This window comes from Lacerta agilis, chromosome 14, assembly GCF_009819535.1.
Source record: "Lacerta agilis isolate rLacAgi1 chromosome 14, rLacAgi1.pri, whole genome shotgun sequence".
Taxonomy (NCBI): Eukaryota; Metazoa; Chordata; class Lepidosauria; order Squamata; family Lacertidae; genus Lacerta; species Lacerta agilis.
In genome coordinates, this window is record NC_046325.1 from 30,292,267 (window position 1) to 30,310,758 (window position 18,492).

The window sequence follows — 18,492 nt, forward strand, 5'->3', positions numbered from 1 at the left end:
TATTATTGAGTGAGTGTGTCTGTATGTGTGTGTTTTGGGGGGGGGGGAAGCAATCACCACTGCATGCCACGAGCCTCGCTTTACTTGTCTGGTTGTTGTTTTCAGATTTTTTTTTAAAGAAAAAAATAATACTAAAGGGTTTTTTAAAATATATATTATATATATATATAATAAAAATAAAGAGAGAGCGAAACCTTTAGGCACTGTGTAGGGAGGACTGATGATGATGTTGTGTGTCTCTTCGCATGGATTTTATTGTGAACTGATTTTTTTAAAAGAAAAAACAAAAACCAACGCTATAAATGACACCACACCAAAACTGGTTATAAAAGAAAGCAACAGTTCTAAAAAAAATAATCTGTAACTTTTGTAAATCTTTTTGCTGCTATCTGTAGGTAGAGTTCTATGTATAAATTCTATGGATGCCATGTTTTCTTCTGTGACAAATGTGATCATTGTTAGTCAAAAATTCCAAATGAAGGAAGGTTGCTTTTTTTAATTTCCCCCTTTTTTGTTTTGTTTCCTATCAGAGTGTCTGACTTTAATAAAATACTCTTCCCCCCCTTCCCGTGACACTTTTCTTAAAGCTTTGTTTCAAAACCATTCTTTAAAAAGAAAACTCGGCAGATATTCCATTGTGCTGTTTGGTATTTGTGGGGCAATGTGTGTACTCGAGGGGGGTCTGGGATCACCAACATGGCACCTGTTGGCACAATGACTCCCTTGAGATGTTCTCCTGGTGCCCTCAAAGCCTCTGAGCCCCCCGCCCCCACTGTCCCCCTCTGTCATGAGGTTGGTTACCCCTTTCTCCCTTAAAAAGAGCATAAAGCTGATGGAGAATATTGGGAAAGTGATGCTTTTTCCGTTCCATGTACTTTTCAAGGCCCGGATCAATTCTGCTGGATCTGATTTTTTTTACAAGAATATTCAGAAAAGCAAAGTGTTTGTTTATGGGCAGCATATGCCCTCTCTATCTCTTGAACTGCTGAAGGAAGGAGTGATGTGACCAGAGAGGGTGGCACATAAATTTATCCAGAATAAGCTGCAGTGAAATTAACACTGTGAGAAAGAGCTGTTCTCCTCACTCCCTGTGCAGTCTCTGTGTACTTGTGTAGCATTGTAGCAGGCCAAGTGATGTATACAGTGTATTCTAGAGCAGGGGTGGACAAAATCAGGCAGCCTTCCTAGAGTGTTTTTGCTGCTATCTCTTGCATACCTGGATGATGATGGCATGTTTGTGTAGATACACATGCATCTTGTTCTTTGCACGGCTGGAATGCAGCCTAGTGTCCAAAGGAAAGTCACATCTGCCTCTTCATCTGTTTTCTGTCTCTAGCCCCACCTACTGGGGACATGTGGCCCTGATAAAGTTGCTTATGAATGAATGTGGCTCTCAGGCCAAAGAGGGCCTTCAGGTTATGGTTCTTTGCTTTGGAAAAAGAAAGAAAGTGAGCAAACATTCTCTGAATAAGCCAGTTTATTTCCAATATGTATATCACTGTAATTCTGAGGAGATCCTCAAAGCAGAGTTTGGGTTTCTTCAGTTGTTTCGTTTGACCATATATATATGTCTGACATTGTACAACACAGTGAAGTTGGGAAGAGGGACAAACCATGCAGGCAGGCAGGTGCTTTAAAAAAAAAATCAACACTGTCAATATAACTGGGTTTTTAAAAGGAGCAAAACAAAACAGCCTTCATTAAAAAAAAATCCTTATAAACTCTTTTATCATATGTTACACATTTAAAGGTTATTTACAAAATAAGGTGAAAAATAAAACTTTACAGCAAGTATTTGCATAAAAGAACAATGCATAACAGTGTAGCAAATAGTTTAGCTTTGCTAAGTTTTAAATTCCACATCTCCACACACCCCTTTTTCAAGGCCTCAATGGAATGGCTGTAAGATGTGCATTAGAAAATGCGGAGTGTGGAGCACACAGCAACATTTGTGGCTAATTCAATTGTATCACAAATTATAGGCATTTCCATTTTTTGGTGTTTTGTGTTACAGTTGTTTTATGTCCCTATCAGCATGAACAACATTTCTGTCCTTTTAAGTCTTTTTTGGAATTTGTCTTATGAAAAAAAAACCCTCTGTTGAAACCCTGCAGAACCCATTAGCATGTCAGCGCTGGAGGGTGCAGGGGCTAAGAATCACCACTCGCTTCCAATTGCAGAAACCAATCAGCAATTTGACAGAGCTTGAGCTTATGTAAACCTTCACCTTTCAGGCAAAAGTGGTCATCAATGTGCCTAATGAGTTTCTTACGTTCTAAAACGCATATAGACATTTTAAAGCAGTCAGGTATATATAAAAAAATTTATACTCTGCATTTACCAGACACTTGAGGCCAACACTGCAACCACTGCCAGACCAAAAGGACACTACAATACGTGGATAATCTCCAGTTGTGACAATCTCTCTGCTCTAGTACAGAGAATTCTATGGTTTTCAAAACAAGAGCATAAAACAGAGTCCATTCCCAATGAGGGGGAAACTACAAATGTAAAAATTCCAGCAGGGTTCCATTTCCAGATTCAAGCCTGCCACTCTCAGCATGCCACATCTCATTTAGGATTAAGGTCAGGGTTGCAGCCTAATTCTACCCAAAATGGAACTAGGGGACAAAGTTTGGTATGCGATTTTGGTGGAATCAATTTGCTAAATTTGAGCAGAAAGTGTACAGGAATCTGCATGGCTTCTGCTAGTCCCCTCTATACTCTGGTGCACATTTTTAACATTAGCTAGCCCCCAGATGCCCTTGTGAATGAGCATATTACTCTGAGTTGTGCTGCATCATAGACTATGTAGTACATGTAGCTGCTGCATACATGACGTGGGAATTGAATAATGCACATGCCAGCAGGTCTGGAAGCACAAGGATGGTGAACTGGGATCCTACAGGCCAAATATTTTGAGTCCTGGTGTCAAGGTAAACAGCACAAATCATGGTGGAATTCCACCAGGTTTTGCCTGTGCTTCTCTACAATCACTACACTCTCAGAAGTAATTATAAGGGTGGTTATGAAGGTACATAACATAAAGCACTTTGGACACTAAAAAACTAGATTTTTAAATAATCATTGTTGGTGATTACCAAGGCATCTATTTGCACCTATGACACATACAGAATTTGCACACTGCTAGCCCTTACAGGTCAGATCCCTCTCACACATGCATAGCCAGCACTTAATTTCTGATCCAAACACTGGATAACTCAAAAGCTGCAGCTGTGAATCGGCTCCACCCAAACACCCTAGGCTTTGATTGACACCTGGCAACTTGTTCCACAATGGCTCATTGGTACACACATCACTACCTTAATGTTGCACTCATTAAAACATGAATATGCATGAACTAGCCTACCCTTGAGAGCTAAAGTGAAGACTTGGGAGAGCAGAAATGAAATCCCCACTCAGCCAAAACAGCTTGCTGGGTAAACTTGGGCCAGTTACTGGCCTGGTTCAGACAAGCTGTCTTCCCTCCCCTCTGCATAGGCTTCAGTTTCTCATCATGATTTGTTAACTGATGTGCAGCCAAACATCCCTGGCTCTGGTGTTAACAATGAACCTTGGCTCAATGCAAGTCAGGAATGAAGCACTAAAGCCAGTGTGAATGAGGAGGAAGAGGAAGAGCCGGTCGAGGAAGGAGTGCTTTGTCCATGGTTTATGAAGCCTGGCAAGATCGTCTGAAGCAGGCTAACCTACCTCACAAGGCTGCTGTGTGAATAAGCAGGGATGGGAATGACACACGCTGCCCTGAGTTCATCACAGGCAGGGCAAGATAAAGCTCTTGTAGCAAACTTCAAGGTCACTTTGCCTGCAGACATATACAAGCAGCAAGAAGTTGCTATGGAGACTAGAAACATCTCCATGACAGCAATGTTTGCCTTTCGTCCTGCAATGATGAGGATGGCTTTCTAAATGCCACCCCCAAATTATGAAATCCAGCGTTTTCCACTTTCCAACACATTTGAATGCTGCCTTGCCCTCTAAAGGAGCTGAAAATCGCAGTTAAGCCTGCTAACACCACTGGCAAGTAGGTTAGGTTGGCAAGCAGCAATTTGCTCAAAACACACCCACTGCACTTCATGGGCACTGGAAATGGTGCTTCTAGGAAAACTGCTGAAACAAAAGCACTTTGCTCGAATGTGGTTAACTACTGATGTGACCAGATACTTTTGCTACAGCTTGGGTGCAACAGGGAAAAGCCACTATCTCAGTGAGGCTATTTTCTGACTGTGCAGCTTTTTTCTGCAGAAGCAGCTCCTACACTTCACCATAGAGCATTCACATATTAAAACAGCACCATGCCTATTTACTCGCTAATAGAGCCGCTCCAGTTTCTCTCTCATGCCATATGGACAAATGAGATTCTACAAAGATCAGGGACGAGAAGGAACATTTTACACCACAAGGTGAAAGCAAATCAGTAAGAGGCCTCTCATTGTGAAGGAAATGCAAAAAATGGGCAAGAAGTATGAGTATCTGCCCTAATCTGCAACACAGAAACGAGTGGCGCCCTTGGTTCACTTCTGTCCCAACATACTGAGAAAACTAAGGAGGGGAAGACATTGCTAAGAAGAAATGTAGCACCAGCAAGTATCAAATAAAGTTTGTCCGTGTGGATTTTGGAGGGCAACTGCATAGCACAAGATGGTAGGATTATGGCATTTCAGCTGTTGCTGGAACAAAGGCTGGAATGGAATCCCAACATATGTTATCATGGGAATCTTTAACAGCAAAGTTAAGCAATCTCTCAGACTCTCTTACTGGCATACCTGCACAGGGCATTGGAGGGAGGGAACCAGCTGTGCTTGTCATCCGTACCTGATGTCCATCCTTCTCACCCACAATACAACTCACACAAGGCTCACACTCAGCCTATCACAGATTTTTTTTTGGGGGGGGGCAATGTCACGCTAGATTGAGTGTGAGTGGGACAATCTACATAGAAAGGATTTATGTTAGAAATCCTCCACATAAGCAGCAAGTGGGTACTCTACATCCTCTTTAGCACCAAGAGTTACTGGGAAATGTTACAAGTGCATAAAAGCAGCCAGACAACTTCCCGTTTGTACTAACGGTCTTTATCCTCTACTCTCCAAACAACTGCATCCCTGAACTGTACCCAACACAGGTAGGACTTGGCTGTTCAACTCCTAAAGCCACTGTATTTTTCCTCGTGGTTTGTACAAACTGTCACAAGAGAAGAGCGGCAAGGAGTCGGGCAGAGACACAGGTAGGCTTTCCCCCCACCCACGTTCTCAGTGGCAGAGGGAGAGCTAAGTTATATAAAGGTCCACAAACACCGACAGCGCAAGGCAGCACCTCTTAAGGCTTCAGGCAGCATGAAAACCGCAGGCAGGAAGGGCAAACGACAGGTCTAATCCCAAAGGTGAACCTGGATGTTCCACAGGTTCCTTCTGATGCTTACTTTTTTGCCAAGAGGGGTTGCCATGGGAGTCTGTTGTGGTAAACCCCCCAAAAAGAACATGAGTTTTCTGGCACCTTGAAGACTAGCAGTGAGTTGGTTGGCCTTTCAAGAGACCACAGGACTGCTTGGTGTGGGGGGAAACGGGACAGTGCCACTTAAAGTAGGAGGAGAGCAGCGTGGAAAAGGCTGCATGCCTCTAGAAAGGGCGTTTCTGGCTCTGTCGTTTTTGGTTTCTCCATGGGCAATTTCCAAGTGCAGGGCCAAGTCCACCCCATGCCCAGAGGGCACAAGTGCTGCAACTGAAGGGGGTCTAGCCAACTCTGCAGGGGTGTTGCAAAGGCCAAGCCAAGGGAGGTGGGAAACTGGGGAGCTGGTTGCCCACCTGCTCATCTTGGGAGAAGGCACAGAGGGAGCAGTGGGGTGGCTTGCTTGCTTGCTTGCTTTCTTTTAAAGGGACCTATTCAGGGCCCCCCAAGATCGAGACATTCTTGTGCCCTGGGAAGGAGGACTCAGAGGCAGAATGGCATTGGAGCAGGGGCTTGATCAGCGGCAGAACTTTGGCAGTGGTCAAGGGCTTCCCAAGAACTTCCTCGGGAAAGAGGCAAAATGTGGGGCGGCAAACAAGGCAGAGATGGGCAGGGAGAGGCTCCTGCTGAACAACTTCCCGTCTGCCTTCTCCTTCACACACATGCCCTGAAAACCAACCTGCAGACCAGCACCCTAGAGCCAGAGAAGCTTTTCCAAGCAGGAATGGGGGCTGGCCACCCCCATTGCCCCAGGTAGCCTCCCAGCAGCAAAACCAAGGCAAGAGCTTCCTATGAGCTGGCCAAAGAGCCCCTTCCCTCGTTTCACCCGCCTCTGCTTCCAACTGCCTCCCTGGGGAGGGAAGGGGAATAAATAAATTCACAAGTCACGAAACGGGAGAGTCATTAAATTAAGACCAGGGGGAAGGGGGTCAGAAAGTGAGGCTGGGGCAGGGAAGAGACTCTTGCTCCACTGAAGTTTGAGGCTGCTGGCATGGCCAAGCTAGGGTTCCTCCCCTGCTGCTTCAACCAGGGGCTTCCCCTGCCTGCCCCCTAGAGGCACTGGTGGAAGCGCAAGGAAGCTGTGCGCCGGGGAGCGGAGCGCCCTTCAGAGCCGGCCTTGTGGTGCTGCTGCTCGCCGCCAGGAGCAACTGCACTCCCCAGCGCAGACGAGGAAGGCCGAGCTTTTGTCGACTCCAGGCTGGAGAGCCCAGAGTCTTTGTTGTCCCGGAGGGGAGCTCTGCTGGTGGCATCCAGCGGACGGGCCTCGGGGCCCCCCAAGACATGCTGATCCTCCCACTCGTTGTAGTTGAGGTCCTTGAGGCCGCCGGGCACCACCACCGTGTGGCGCCGCCAGCTGTTCCTCTTGCGCCGTGTCTCAGGCGAGTGCGGCTTGCGCAGCCGCACCGCCAGCATGTCGTCCGCCGAGCCGCGGAAGCGGAGGCGCAGCTGCTCCGTGAGGGAAGGCCGGCTGTGGGCCTCAGCGGCTCCCGTGGGCTGCAGTGACTCCTGACTCCCTGGCGAGCTAGAGCTTGGGGCTTCCGTGCTGTCTTTGGAGGAGGCCTCGCTGCTGTAGCGGGGCCGCGAGAGCTTGCGCCGGGCCAGGGTGTCGCACTGCATGAGGCGGTGGGAGCTGAAGGAGGCTCGGCTGTGGAACGCTTTGTCGGCAGCGGCAGCTCCGCCTCCTGCCACCGCCTCCAACCCGGCTCCTTTCGGGACCACCCCGGCCTGCCCTGGCACAAAACCATTCTCGGTGTCCGTTTCCACGTGGCTAAACTCGCTCCGTTCATCATCTGCCTCCTCCCCACGACTCTCTGCTACAGACTGCACCTCGGAGCACAGGCTGCGGTCGATGGTGGATAGGGTGGAGTAACCCGACACGATGGAGCGGGCATCGTGGGCTGGTTCTGGGCTTCCCCGAGGTGCCGCTGTCTTCAACTCTACTTCGAGCTTCACAGAGCCCTCTGGGCCGCTCTGCCCATCAAGCTCTGGACCTCTGCTGCCGCTGCTGCTCCCAAGCCCCTCTGCCTCGTTCAGTTCCTCCTCTGCCCCCACCTCCTCCTCGTCTCTCTTGGCGGCTGGCTTGGCGGCCAACTCATGCTCAGAGTCGTCGTCTGTGCTGCTCCCGAAACGCTTGGCCTCTCTCCGCTTCTTCCTCTTGCGGTTGACAGCTGAGATGAAGGAGATGGCAAGCATCTCCTTGTGATAGTGCTCCTTCCGGGAGCCCCACGAAGCCTGCAGCAAGGGCAAAAGGGGTTGGGAGGGAGAGAGTTATGCCTGGGAAAAGCTGTCCAAAGCAGACAAGGTAGAAATGTTCAGGCCTTGTGGTCCCCAAACTCCGCCCCACCACCACCACTTGAAATTTGCTGGTGGTCTTGGCGGACCACTTAATGATATTGATACTGATACTTAATGATTTTTCTGCCTTTCTTCTTTTACTTCTTACATTGTATGTTATTCTGTTCTAATTTGCGTTGCACAGAAATTAAACTGTAATACGATGAAAGAAACAAAAGGGAGAAAAATGCAAGTAATTAAAAAACCCCAATAGGAATTTTGAATGGGGACGTGCCGTGCACCACCTGAATGAAGACTACAGGCCCTCAGAGCATGGTTACGGAACCCCTGGGTTACAAGACTGGTCAACCCCTTAACTCACTGGTCTGTTTACATGCCCTAACAGAGAGCATCATATTCAGTATCATGAATGCAGTTTTGCAATTCTCACAAGTGCTTTTACATTTGCCCTGGCGGTAAGTATAAAACGGGAAAGTCAGATATCACCAGGGGATGCTACCTGGGTGAGTCACACAACCTATGGGCCAAGAAATGCATGACCTTGCCTGTAGATGTACCCTTGTGTGTGTGTGTGTGTGTGTGTGTGGTTCTCCCCCTGCCTTACAAACTAGTTGAGCGGGGGACCGGATCAGTCATGGGGTGGGGGTAGGGGCTTTTGCATCCAGATCAGGCCTCCCAAAAGCACAACTTGTATGGTATTGCAAAAAAGGAGGGGGGTCCTGTTGAAAAGAATGGAACCCTTCCCCCCCCCAGTACAAATCGTGAGTGCAGGGACCCCTTAAGAGGAGCTGAACCATATTTTCCCATCTCTCCTCCCCAATGGGCAGGTATGAAACAGAAAGGAGCCTTACCTTTGATTTAGCTGAGCCACTGTTGGTCGAATCTGTTATCAAACGAAGAGGAAAGAGAGAGAGGAGAGGATCAGTAGGGCATGGGGCAGTGTCGGGAAAGTGGGAGGGTGGGTGGGTTGTGAGGCTTCCAGGGGGAACACTTGTCCCCATGGCTTCCCTGCACCAAAGGTATGTCATGCTCCCGAGGCAGCGCATTAGAGCTAAACCAAAAGGTGCACCCCATAAAAAAGAAGGGATGACTCAGCAGATGTTTCTTCTGTTCTGACTATGGAAGTCTAAAGGCTTCTCTCTCTCTCTGGACGGTGTAAAAAAACCAATGCAAGGCAACAATAGGTGCTATTTTGGCATCTAGGGCTGACTTTGCTCACCTTCCCCTAAAGTCTGAATAGTGAGTTCAGCTAATGGCTAGCTATGAAGCTCTCCAAATGGAAACCTAGTAAGCCTTTTTTTATTTTCTTCATCTTCCTGACCAAGCCATGCATTTCTGCTGGCAGAGCTGGGGACCTCTGTATTTTGCAATGAATGTATTCATTAGCTCAGCCACAGAGCTGCACTTGCCCTTCCTTTGTCGGCTACTGGCTCCTTAAGACACACACTTGGGCACTCCTGAATCTCACTCCTCCCTTCAGCAATCTCATTAGGATCACAGCCTGCACTTTGGTGGGTTGGAGCATTGACTGTTAATGGCCCAATTACCAGTGAGGCATGACAAGGTCGTTTGCGCCCCCTGGTGGTGTCCTGTGGAAGGACACTCCCAATATGAAAATCAAATTAAAAGATTAGGTACCCCAAATTCAGGGGCTCTTCCGATACGACGTCTAACGAAGGCAAACCCTTTTTCTAACTAATGTTGTCGCATCACTTCTTGCCAGAGGAAATTGTCTTAAAGTGAGGGACTCATGCGACCCTATGCAAATTTCTTTATCCTAGCACATCTCTGAGCAAAACACCAATAATATTTTGGGTCCTTACTAAAAAATAAGCCAAGATTGAAGAAGGTTTGAGAACAGGGGGCTCCCTCTTATTAAATAGTCCAGGGAAGGGAAGTTGACCCTGGGTGTTTACAAACATGCCACCTTGGACCACAAGCCAGCATTTCGTTTTGTCTCATGTTTACTTAAGGAAAATAAAACTGAATGAACTGGTGGCAAAATAAAAGGGGTGGGGAGGGGAGGAAATCAAGAACAGATCAAGCACCCCAGAACACGCAGAGTTTCATGAATGAATGAATGGGGACTTTGTAAGGGTGAGGACCACATCAGGCACATTTGTTCAAGTGATGGTGACAAGGCTGTCAGGAAGGTTAGTGGAGCAAAGTCAGTGGAATTAGTGAAGTAGAAAGGCAGATTGAGCACAGAGCGGTTAGGGGGAAGGCAGTGGAACATCTGACCAACACCTGACTTGTCACCACACACAGCTGCCTGCCTCCTGCTCTATGGGCCCACTAACATTGTGGCAGGAAAGCACAGCGTCCTAACATTCAATGCCTTTGCACATATGTGCGCAGTTAGTCCCAGAAGGGAAAGCACCACAGTCCCACCCAGAGGGGCAAGACCCAAGCCAGATTTGTAAGGCATGTGACCCACCAAGAGCAAAATGAGCTCATCGGTCAGGTATATGGAGTCCCCCACAGGCCTGCCTGGGACTGTAAAAAGTAGGCCACAATATATGACTGGGGGCTGGATTTGGCCTTGTGGATCATAAGGAGTTTATCAGGAGCTCAGTGTTAACAGGATTAGGGACAGGGCTGGTCTCCCATCTCCTTGAGCAGTGATTCTGAAACAGGGTCCTGTTTCCCACTCATGGTCAGCAATGTGAGGATAGGTTCTGAAAGCACGACAGGATGCAATGGCAAAAGAAAGAAAAGGAAATGCTCAAGTCGCTCCCAAAGAAAAATTGTGATGGGTGCTGAATTCTCCTGTTCTTTTTCAACCCTTGTGAGGATGCGGAAGAGCAGGTGCCACCAGGGTGGAATCAGCTCTGAAATCAGTGGTATCTTGACTGCTGTGCATGTGGCAAACATGGCAGAGTTCGGAATGCTTCAAAATGCTTCTCCTGCCCCATCGTACTGAATGTACAGTACAGGTGCACTGGAGTGCAGAAGGAACTGGCGTTTTTAACCAGAAGCTGCTCAAGCAGCAACCCTGAAACAAAACAGTGGCCCACAAACAACAAATGAACCAGATTAGTGCCCGGCAGTACAACGAAGGCTGTGTTCACACTGTACATTTAAAGCACATTTTAAATGGCCCTGTAGCTTTCCCCTCACAGAGTTACAATTCCCCACAAGCCTCAACAAACTACAGTGCCCAGAATTCTTTTGAGGGAACAGATGTGCTGTTACTGCATAGAGTGTACACAACCAAAGTTTTAAGAGTCAGTGCTTTGGGAATTCTTAGTCCTTTGTCCTAGAGGGGATCTGCCTTAGCTGAAAGTGGGGCTCATACTTTACACCCCACACAGCTGAAGGCGAGCCATGAACAGAGGGTGGTGGGATTGAGTTTCACAACCAGCTCAAAAAAAAAAAAAGATTTGCTCCTCTGCCTCAGTTCAGCCATTGCCATGTTCAGAGAGCCACACCTAAGAGAACAGCTGGCAGGTGTTGCCCAATGTTTTAAGGGGTACTTAAAGCAAAGTTGCGGCAATGCAGCCCCCCCCCCTCGAAGTTTAACAAAATTAAAAGCCAGGCCAGGCAGATCCAGCAAAGAGGAAGCAGGGGGCAGAGGTGGGTGCTGGCAAACCCCATGGGGCAAGTGCACAGGCAGAAATAATGGCTAGAAAACCACAGAAAATTCGTAAGGGCACAGTACCAGCCAAGCCGTTTGCGCAATAGCTCCCCGCCTCCACACAGTCACACACAAAATCCGCCACAGCAACGTCAGCGGCAATGAAACCAACAGACAAGATAATGGATGGTCACAATGGCCCACTCTTGACAACCAAGGCCTCCTCCCCACCCACAACATGGAATTAGTGGCTGGCAATAACGAGAGTGAGGAAAGGCAGGAAAGTTGCTCTGAGTCTGCCCCACAACCCCAAAGTCCTTGAAAGAGCAAAACCTCTGAAGGTGGGGAAGGAAACATTTCCTGTCTCTAGGCTGTGGCACCCAAGTTTTAAGGACAGACACCTTTTCCTTCCCAGTGGAAAAACTGAATACAAAACAGCCGAAGCAATTATTTTCAGGGATCCAATATTAGTTGGTGCAAACATATACACAGGCATTCAAATCACACAGAACTCTTCATCAGGCAGAGAAGAAAGACAACTTAAATCTTGGGATTTAGACTGTTTGCATGAGCAAGTTTTGTTCCTATCTTATTTTAGACTTGTCTATACTGAGTCGAGATCTTTTGTTCTAATAAGCTTTAGATAAATGCTAACTAAATAAAACAAAATAAAGTTACATATTGCTGGAGCTGTTAAAGATAAAAATTAACTACCTTTCCATTCTGCCTGGGGGTGTGTGTGTTCTGCACTCGCTTAGAAAGCTACTGATTTGTTTTGTTTTAAACTATTTTCACAACTGATTTTAAATTGATTCCCCCCCCCCCCAATGATTGGCTTTAAGAAGTCACAGACCCATGAAGCGGCCCTCATTTTTCAGTCCCAACTATTTAACAGTAAGGAGCTCAACCTCCAGTGTCTGTCTCATCATGGTACACGCCAAAGTTGTAGCTCGTCAGCATGGGAACTAGAACTGCTTTCCTGTTTTCCCCAGTCTCTCGTAATCACCCAATGGAATTAGTGCATGTACACCAGAGCACAACCACACCGTACCAGCTCTAGAGCTCCGGCAGTTCCGCTGGAGTACGGAAGAGGAGGAAGAGGGAAGAGATTGAGAGAGAGAGAGAGAGAAGGAACAGAGAAAGACAGCAAAAAAGGTTAAGGAAGTTTGTAAACAGTAGAAAGAGAGAGAGAGAGAGAGAACAAAACAAAACCCCACTTAAACAATACCTCCCATCAATTTTAGCAACTCCAGCTGGGGCGCAAGAGCAATTCCCCTCCAGTGCCAAAAATATGGTTTCTCTTCTGCCAACTTAAAAGGCTGTGTTTGCCACTGGACAAGGGGTGGGGTAGGTGACAATGGCTATGCATGCCTTTTTTCTAAGGACTGTGCTATCAGTTTCACCTTATGCAATCAGCTGATGTAGACATGGTGCCAGCAGCAGGGCGTCCAACCACATGCCCCCTCAACCTCTGTTCCACCTGGCTTATCAAATCTAGCAGAGGGAGGCTGACTGGCTGGGTCCAGAGTGTGTTTAATGCTTCACTGCAGCACGAGGGGGTGGCCCCTGCTGCACTGAAAAGAGGCAGCAGTGTGACTGCTCCTAAAGAAACTGGCTCTGGACCTGTTGGATTGGAACAGCTATCTACCAGTTGCCAATACCCTCTTTGGGGGGAAGGTGGTGGGCAGTGTTGGCATTCTTGGAGGACACCAATTATTTAGATCCATTCCTATCTGGGTCCAGACCTGGCCACAGAACTGAGCTGGCCTTGGTAACCCTTTGCAGAGAGGGGAAGTGCAATCTTGTTCCTGCTTCGGCGTTATTGGCCACAGCATCCTCCTGGACCGGATCTGGGAAATGTGAATTGGTGGGACCGTATTACAGTGGTTCCAATCCTACCTTCAGGACAGTCTAGAGAACAGTGTTGGAAGAGTGCCTTTGGCCCCCTGGTGGCTACACTATGGGGTGCAACAAGGGACTCTCTCTTCTCTAGTGCAATTTAATATCTACATGAAGCCATTGGGAGCAGTTATTTCACGTTTCTGGACCAGGTGCAATCAGTATGCTGGTGACACTCAGCTCTATTTCTCCATTACATCTGAAATGGGAGAGGCTGTGCAGTCCCTGGGCCACTGCCTGGGTGCAGCGGTGAAAATGGATGAGGAAAAACAAGCTGAGCTTGAATCCCAGCAAGACGCAGAAACTGTGGATGAGTCGCTCCCATGTTGGGGAAATTGGTCAGCTGACTATCCTGGGATGGGGCTGCACTCCCTGCGAAGGAGCAGGTTGGCAGTTTGAAAGTGCTTCTGGATCCAGCTCTGCCTCAGTGGCCACAAGTGCCATTTACCAACCGCGGCTGGTTTGACAGCTACGGCCATTCCTGGACCGGGAACGCCTTGCCATAGTAATTTGTGCATTGGTTACTTCAAGATGGGATTACAGTAATGTGGGCAATGGTGTGTGGGTGGGTGTGGGTGTTTTAATTACATTTTCTGTTTTAGAATTTAAAATACTCATTTTACATCCTTAAGATATCAATGGCTTCCCTTCTTCCCTTTCCATAGTTCATTTCACATATCATAAATCCCTGCATATTTTACAAAAACTATACAATTCAGTATTCCGTTATTGCTTCCATCAAAACTTTTTACACTGTTATCTTAATGCTTCCAGCGTTTTCAGCTGTACACAATTATTTCCTATATATTCAATAAATGTTTTCCAATCTTCTTTAAATGTATGTTCTTCTTCTTGTTTTCTTATTCTATATGTTAATTCTGCAAATTGTGCATATTCTGTCAACTTAACCTGCCATTCTTCTTTAGCTGGGACCTCGCTCATTTTCCATTCTGGGGCTAGCAATGCAAGGAATGTTGGGCTTCCCTTGCACTCAATTCAGAAGCTGCAGTTAAGTGCAGAATGGTACAGCACAGCTACCGACAGGAGTGAGGCCTTGTCAGCATATAACACCTGTGCTCAGAGATCTGCACAAGTTGCTGATTTCCTACCGGGCCAAGTTCAAGCCATCACTGTTAGCGTAAAGGTAAAGGGACCCCTGACCCTTAGGTCCAGTCGCGGACGACTCTGGGGTTGCGACGCTCATCTTGCTTTACTGGCCGAGGGAGCTGGCGTACATACTGGCCGAGGGAGCCAGCATACAGCTTCCAGGTTATGTGGCCAGCATGACTAAGCTGCTTCTGGCGAACCAGAGCAGCGCACAGAAACACCATTTACCTTCCCGCTGGAGTGGTACCTATTTATCTAATTGCACTTTGACGTGCTTTCAAACTGCTAGGTTGGCAGGAGCAGGGACCGAGCAACAGGAGCTCACCCTGTCGCGGGGATTCGAACCGCCGACCTTCTGATCAGCAAGCCCTAGACTCTGTGATTTAACCCACAGCGCCACCCACTGTTAGCATATAAAGCCCTTAACAACTTGGGGCCAGTTTACCTACAAGATCACCTTACCCAACACGTGCCCACTCGACCGCTTTGATCGGTGGAATTGGCACTAACTACTGCAGGTGCCAATTAATATCTGTTCCACATTTTTAAGAATGTGATCAATTAGTGTGGCAGCACCTGCACTCTGCGACTCCCTGCCTACTGAGATCAACCAAGCCTGTCATTGTACTCTTTTCGGTGTCTACTAAAAACATTCTTGTTTAGACAAGCCTACCCGGATGCTTGGAAAGTTGAGGCAGTTTTAATCTGCTTTGGCATTTTAACTTTGGTGTGTTTTAAAATAGGGTTGTAGATTTTTCTCAGTTTTATTGTTTCATCTCTTTGTAAACTGTTTGGAAGCTTCCTCCAATCAAGTGGTGCATTATATTTTATGAAATTGCGAGAAAGCGGGGCAGGGAGAAAGAGATGCACATTGTTGCTGACAGTGCAGCCTCAAAGGGAAGGAGTTAATCCCAGTGGCTTTTGCCAAACACGGACTTCTCTGCCATCAGAGAATTGCCCAAACGCAAATGTTTTACAGAAGCAGGCAGATGGCTTTGGCAAGGGATGTTGAACATCGTGCACTCAAGGGATGGGGTTAGATGGACAGGTCAACAACAAGGAGCTAAAGACAATTTACAGGCCTATGGGGAAACTAAGAGAAATGAGATCTAGGCTTATGTATGAAACGTGTAGTGTGAAAGGGAAGTGGACTCCCCCCCCCCCCCCGCTGTGCTTAAATACTGCAACTAATGGGAAAACTTTTACAGAGAGGCAACACTGCAAAACACCAGCCAGAATTTTGCACTGTGGGAATTCCACAGCCATTAGGATGAAGCAATGTCCACTCACCTGAAGCGTCCCCCGGTGCTGCTGTCCTACCAATGTTGGGCAGAAGGTACTCAATATTCGGCACTGATTGGGCCTCCTGCTCATCTACAGGGGTCTGCAAAATGGATGCATTTGTGGTTAGGAGGAAAAGATTCAAGCTGGCTGCTAGGTGTACAGTGTTCTATGGATTTCTCTTTCTGCTCAGCCAACTCTTTTACTGGTGTGTTTGGTTGCACTGTGGAGGTCTCAGTATTTCAGTATAGGAAAACTGGGAGCTCTCCACTCATCTATCTTCCTTCCTTCCTATACCTGGGGGGAAATGGGGAGAAGGGAAGGGAAATACCACTCCTCCCATCTCATAATGTTCCATAATGTTCCATAAAGCTGAAAAGAACTAAAAGATTATCTCATCTGACCTTGGGCCCAACAGGGAAGACCAGCCACTCAACAGTCCACCACAGTTCAAGCCTACGAAACCTAAACCACAGTTTTAAAACAGCTGCCTTGGTTGCCAGTTTGTTAATGGACACAATTCAAAGTACTCACATTCATGATTACAGTTCTAAAGGACTTAGGTCCTAAATCTCTGAAAGAGCACTTCCTTTCCCACAGACTCCCTCCGGTGCTAAGAGTGGCAGAGGGGCCCCTCCTATATGTCCACTACCCTCATACATTTGGGGCAGGGGGTGGCAGCCTGGGAGAGAGCAGTTAGTATTTGTATGCTCATCACCTCTAGAAATCAAGATATACACACACATGCATATAAACATATAATTCCAAAAGCCAGAAACACCTGTCTGGCAGAAGGAACAGGGAGCCAAAAGAAGTGCCATGTGTACAACTTGGTAAGCAAAACCTCTTTCATACCAATTTCAGCGTTCTTAAAAAGACTGCCTGCCTCCTGTATTTCCTGCGTAAATAGATCTGTGACCAGCATGAATCCTGGAATCATTCAATGAAAGAAAATGGTGGGAGATTCCAGACAGACAAAAAAGTATTTTTTCCACCCAACTCATTATTAGAACTATCAATTTCATGGGCAAAAGATGCAGCGACGACCAACAGCTTGGACAGCTTTGAAGGGGAGGGGAGAAGTTCAAGGAGGGCAAGGCATCAATGGCTACCAGTCACTATGGCTGCATACTATGTCCAGTATCACAGGCACTGTGTCTCTGAGTACCAGTTGTTGGGAAAGGGCTACTGCCTTCCTGCCCTGCTAGTGGGTTTCCTCACAGGCATCTGGTTTGCCCCTAAATAAACCTTAGGCTCTTTTACCGCAACAACACCCTAGCTGCAGGGCTGCCCTTTCTGACAACCAACAGCAGAAACACTGTCTACAGAGCATCGCTGGGAAAGGGCTGTGCTGACACTCTGCATTCCAGGTACCGATCCTCCTCCTTTCCAAGTTACTCACCTTCTCACCTTTATCCTCCTTGTCGCTGAAAAACCAGTCTGACTGTGAAAGGGAAAAGGCAGAGAGGAATCAAAGCAGAGTCGAGTTACTAACATTAATTCCCCCCATCAGTCAAAGCCAACATCATATTAAGACTCGCAAGTTTAAAGGTGGGCTGGGGGAACTTGTTGCTCTTCAGGTGTTATGGGACTACACCTGTCCCATCTCTCCTGATCATTATGCCATACTGGTTTGGGCAGATGAAGGCTGGAATCCAAGAGGCTGCCTGCCCTGGATTTAAAGGGGTGTCGTGGCAGGTTCTTCACCCATGAAATGCAAACATGGACTCTTCCTGGCTTTTCACTTCACAAGACAGATGTATGTTCTGAGAAGCTGGGCACTGGGTTAGCTAGTCATCAGAATTCCTCCTTCCTCACTATGCTTTTGGAGGGCTTCCCACCTATTGCAAATAATAATTTCTAACTGTTGTATTTAGCCAGTTGCATGTTCCTTTGTCCTCTCTGTTGTTGTTATTATTTTAAAAACACACAACACAGGAACATTTCTGCGCATTGGCTTTCCACTGGCTTCAAGGAACCAGGAAGGGATATATTTGAGTTTTTAATTTGATTCCCCCCAAAATACAGGTTATTTTCCCATACATACACCACAACTTACAACAGTGTATGCCCTTAAAAGCACATTATGATTAATTGATCCACAAGTTAGCGGAAAACTTTAGAATTGGTATTTGGTTTTCTGGAGAATTTCTGAATGAAATAAAGCTCCACCATTCTCCCACAACAGTTTCTTTATGCTTTGTGCCAGTCTTAATTTGTGAGTAATTTTTCCCCATAAGGGCAATACACCATGTACCAAGCATTCGAGTTTGCACCTTTCCAGTTCTTGCAGAATGTGGCTTCAAAGAAGGGATTTATTTGTGACAGCCTAACCATTATCCCACTGGCTATTACTTTCCCTCAACCCAGCTCATGCTTCAAACTTGCAGAACCATTCTCCTCTCCCTTACCAGCCCTCTATCCCTGTAGAACAGGAAAAGACACATCTGGTTTGAACTCAGTGAGGGGTGCTTCTGAAGCAACCCCGCTGCTTTACAAATGCTGCAGTGACCTATGGCAGGGAAGAGGAGTCCTCCGGATGGGACTACAACTCCCATCAACCCTATGTCTGAGCAGCAGGTGGCAAGAACAGTGAAAGTACTTCACAACTGATCCACTGGTCAAGAGCCAGTTCAGAGTAACAGCCAATAGACTTAGCTGCGATTATAGAAAATACTGGAATGAGAAGAGACCAGTAGTGTCTACTGCTGATTTCTTCATTAACGTATGAGATATTCCTTATATCTCATTAAAGCTCTTCTTATATGGTTAAGCTAACGTACTTCAATAAATTGAGAAATGCTCACATATATCTACAGTGGCGGGAGCAAATGCAAAACACAGCAACCACCTCGGAAACTTATAAT

At 47.0% G+C, this 18,492-nt stretch overlaps 1 protein-coding gene across 3 annotated transcripts in view; it reads right to left on the minus strand.

The window, feature by feature from the left end:
* Positions 1-1,459: 1,459 nt before the first annotated feature.
* The window catches only part of ARHGAP23 (Rho GTPase activating protein 23), a 168,192-nt gene continuing 151,159 nt past the window's right edge, over positions 1,460-18,492 (minus strand). For all 3 annotated transcript variants that reach the window (XM_033170556.1, XM_033170558.1, XM_033170557.1), the window contains 4 exons: positions 17,028-17,069; positions 15,635-15,728; positions 8,613-8,644; positions 1,460-7,698 (listed from right to left, as the gene is read on the minus strand). In XM_033170556.1, the coding sequence (XP_033026447.1) occupies positions 6,517-7,698; positions 8,613-8,644; positions 15,635-15,728; positions 17,028-17,069 (1,350 nt within the window). In that variant the 3' untranslated portion in view covers positions 1,460-6,516. The remainder of the gene's footprint in view (positions 7,699-8,612; positions 8,645-15,634; positions 15,729-17,027; positions 17,070-18,492) is intronic.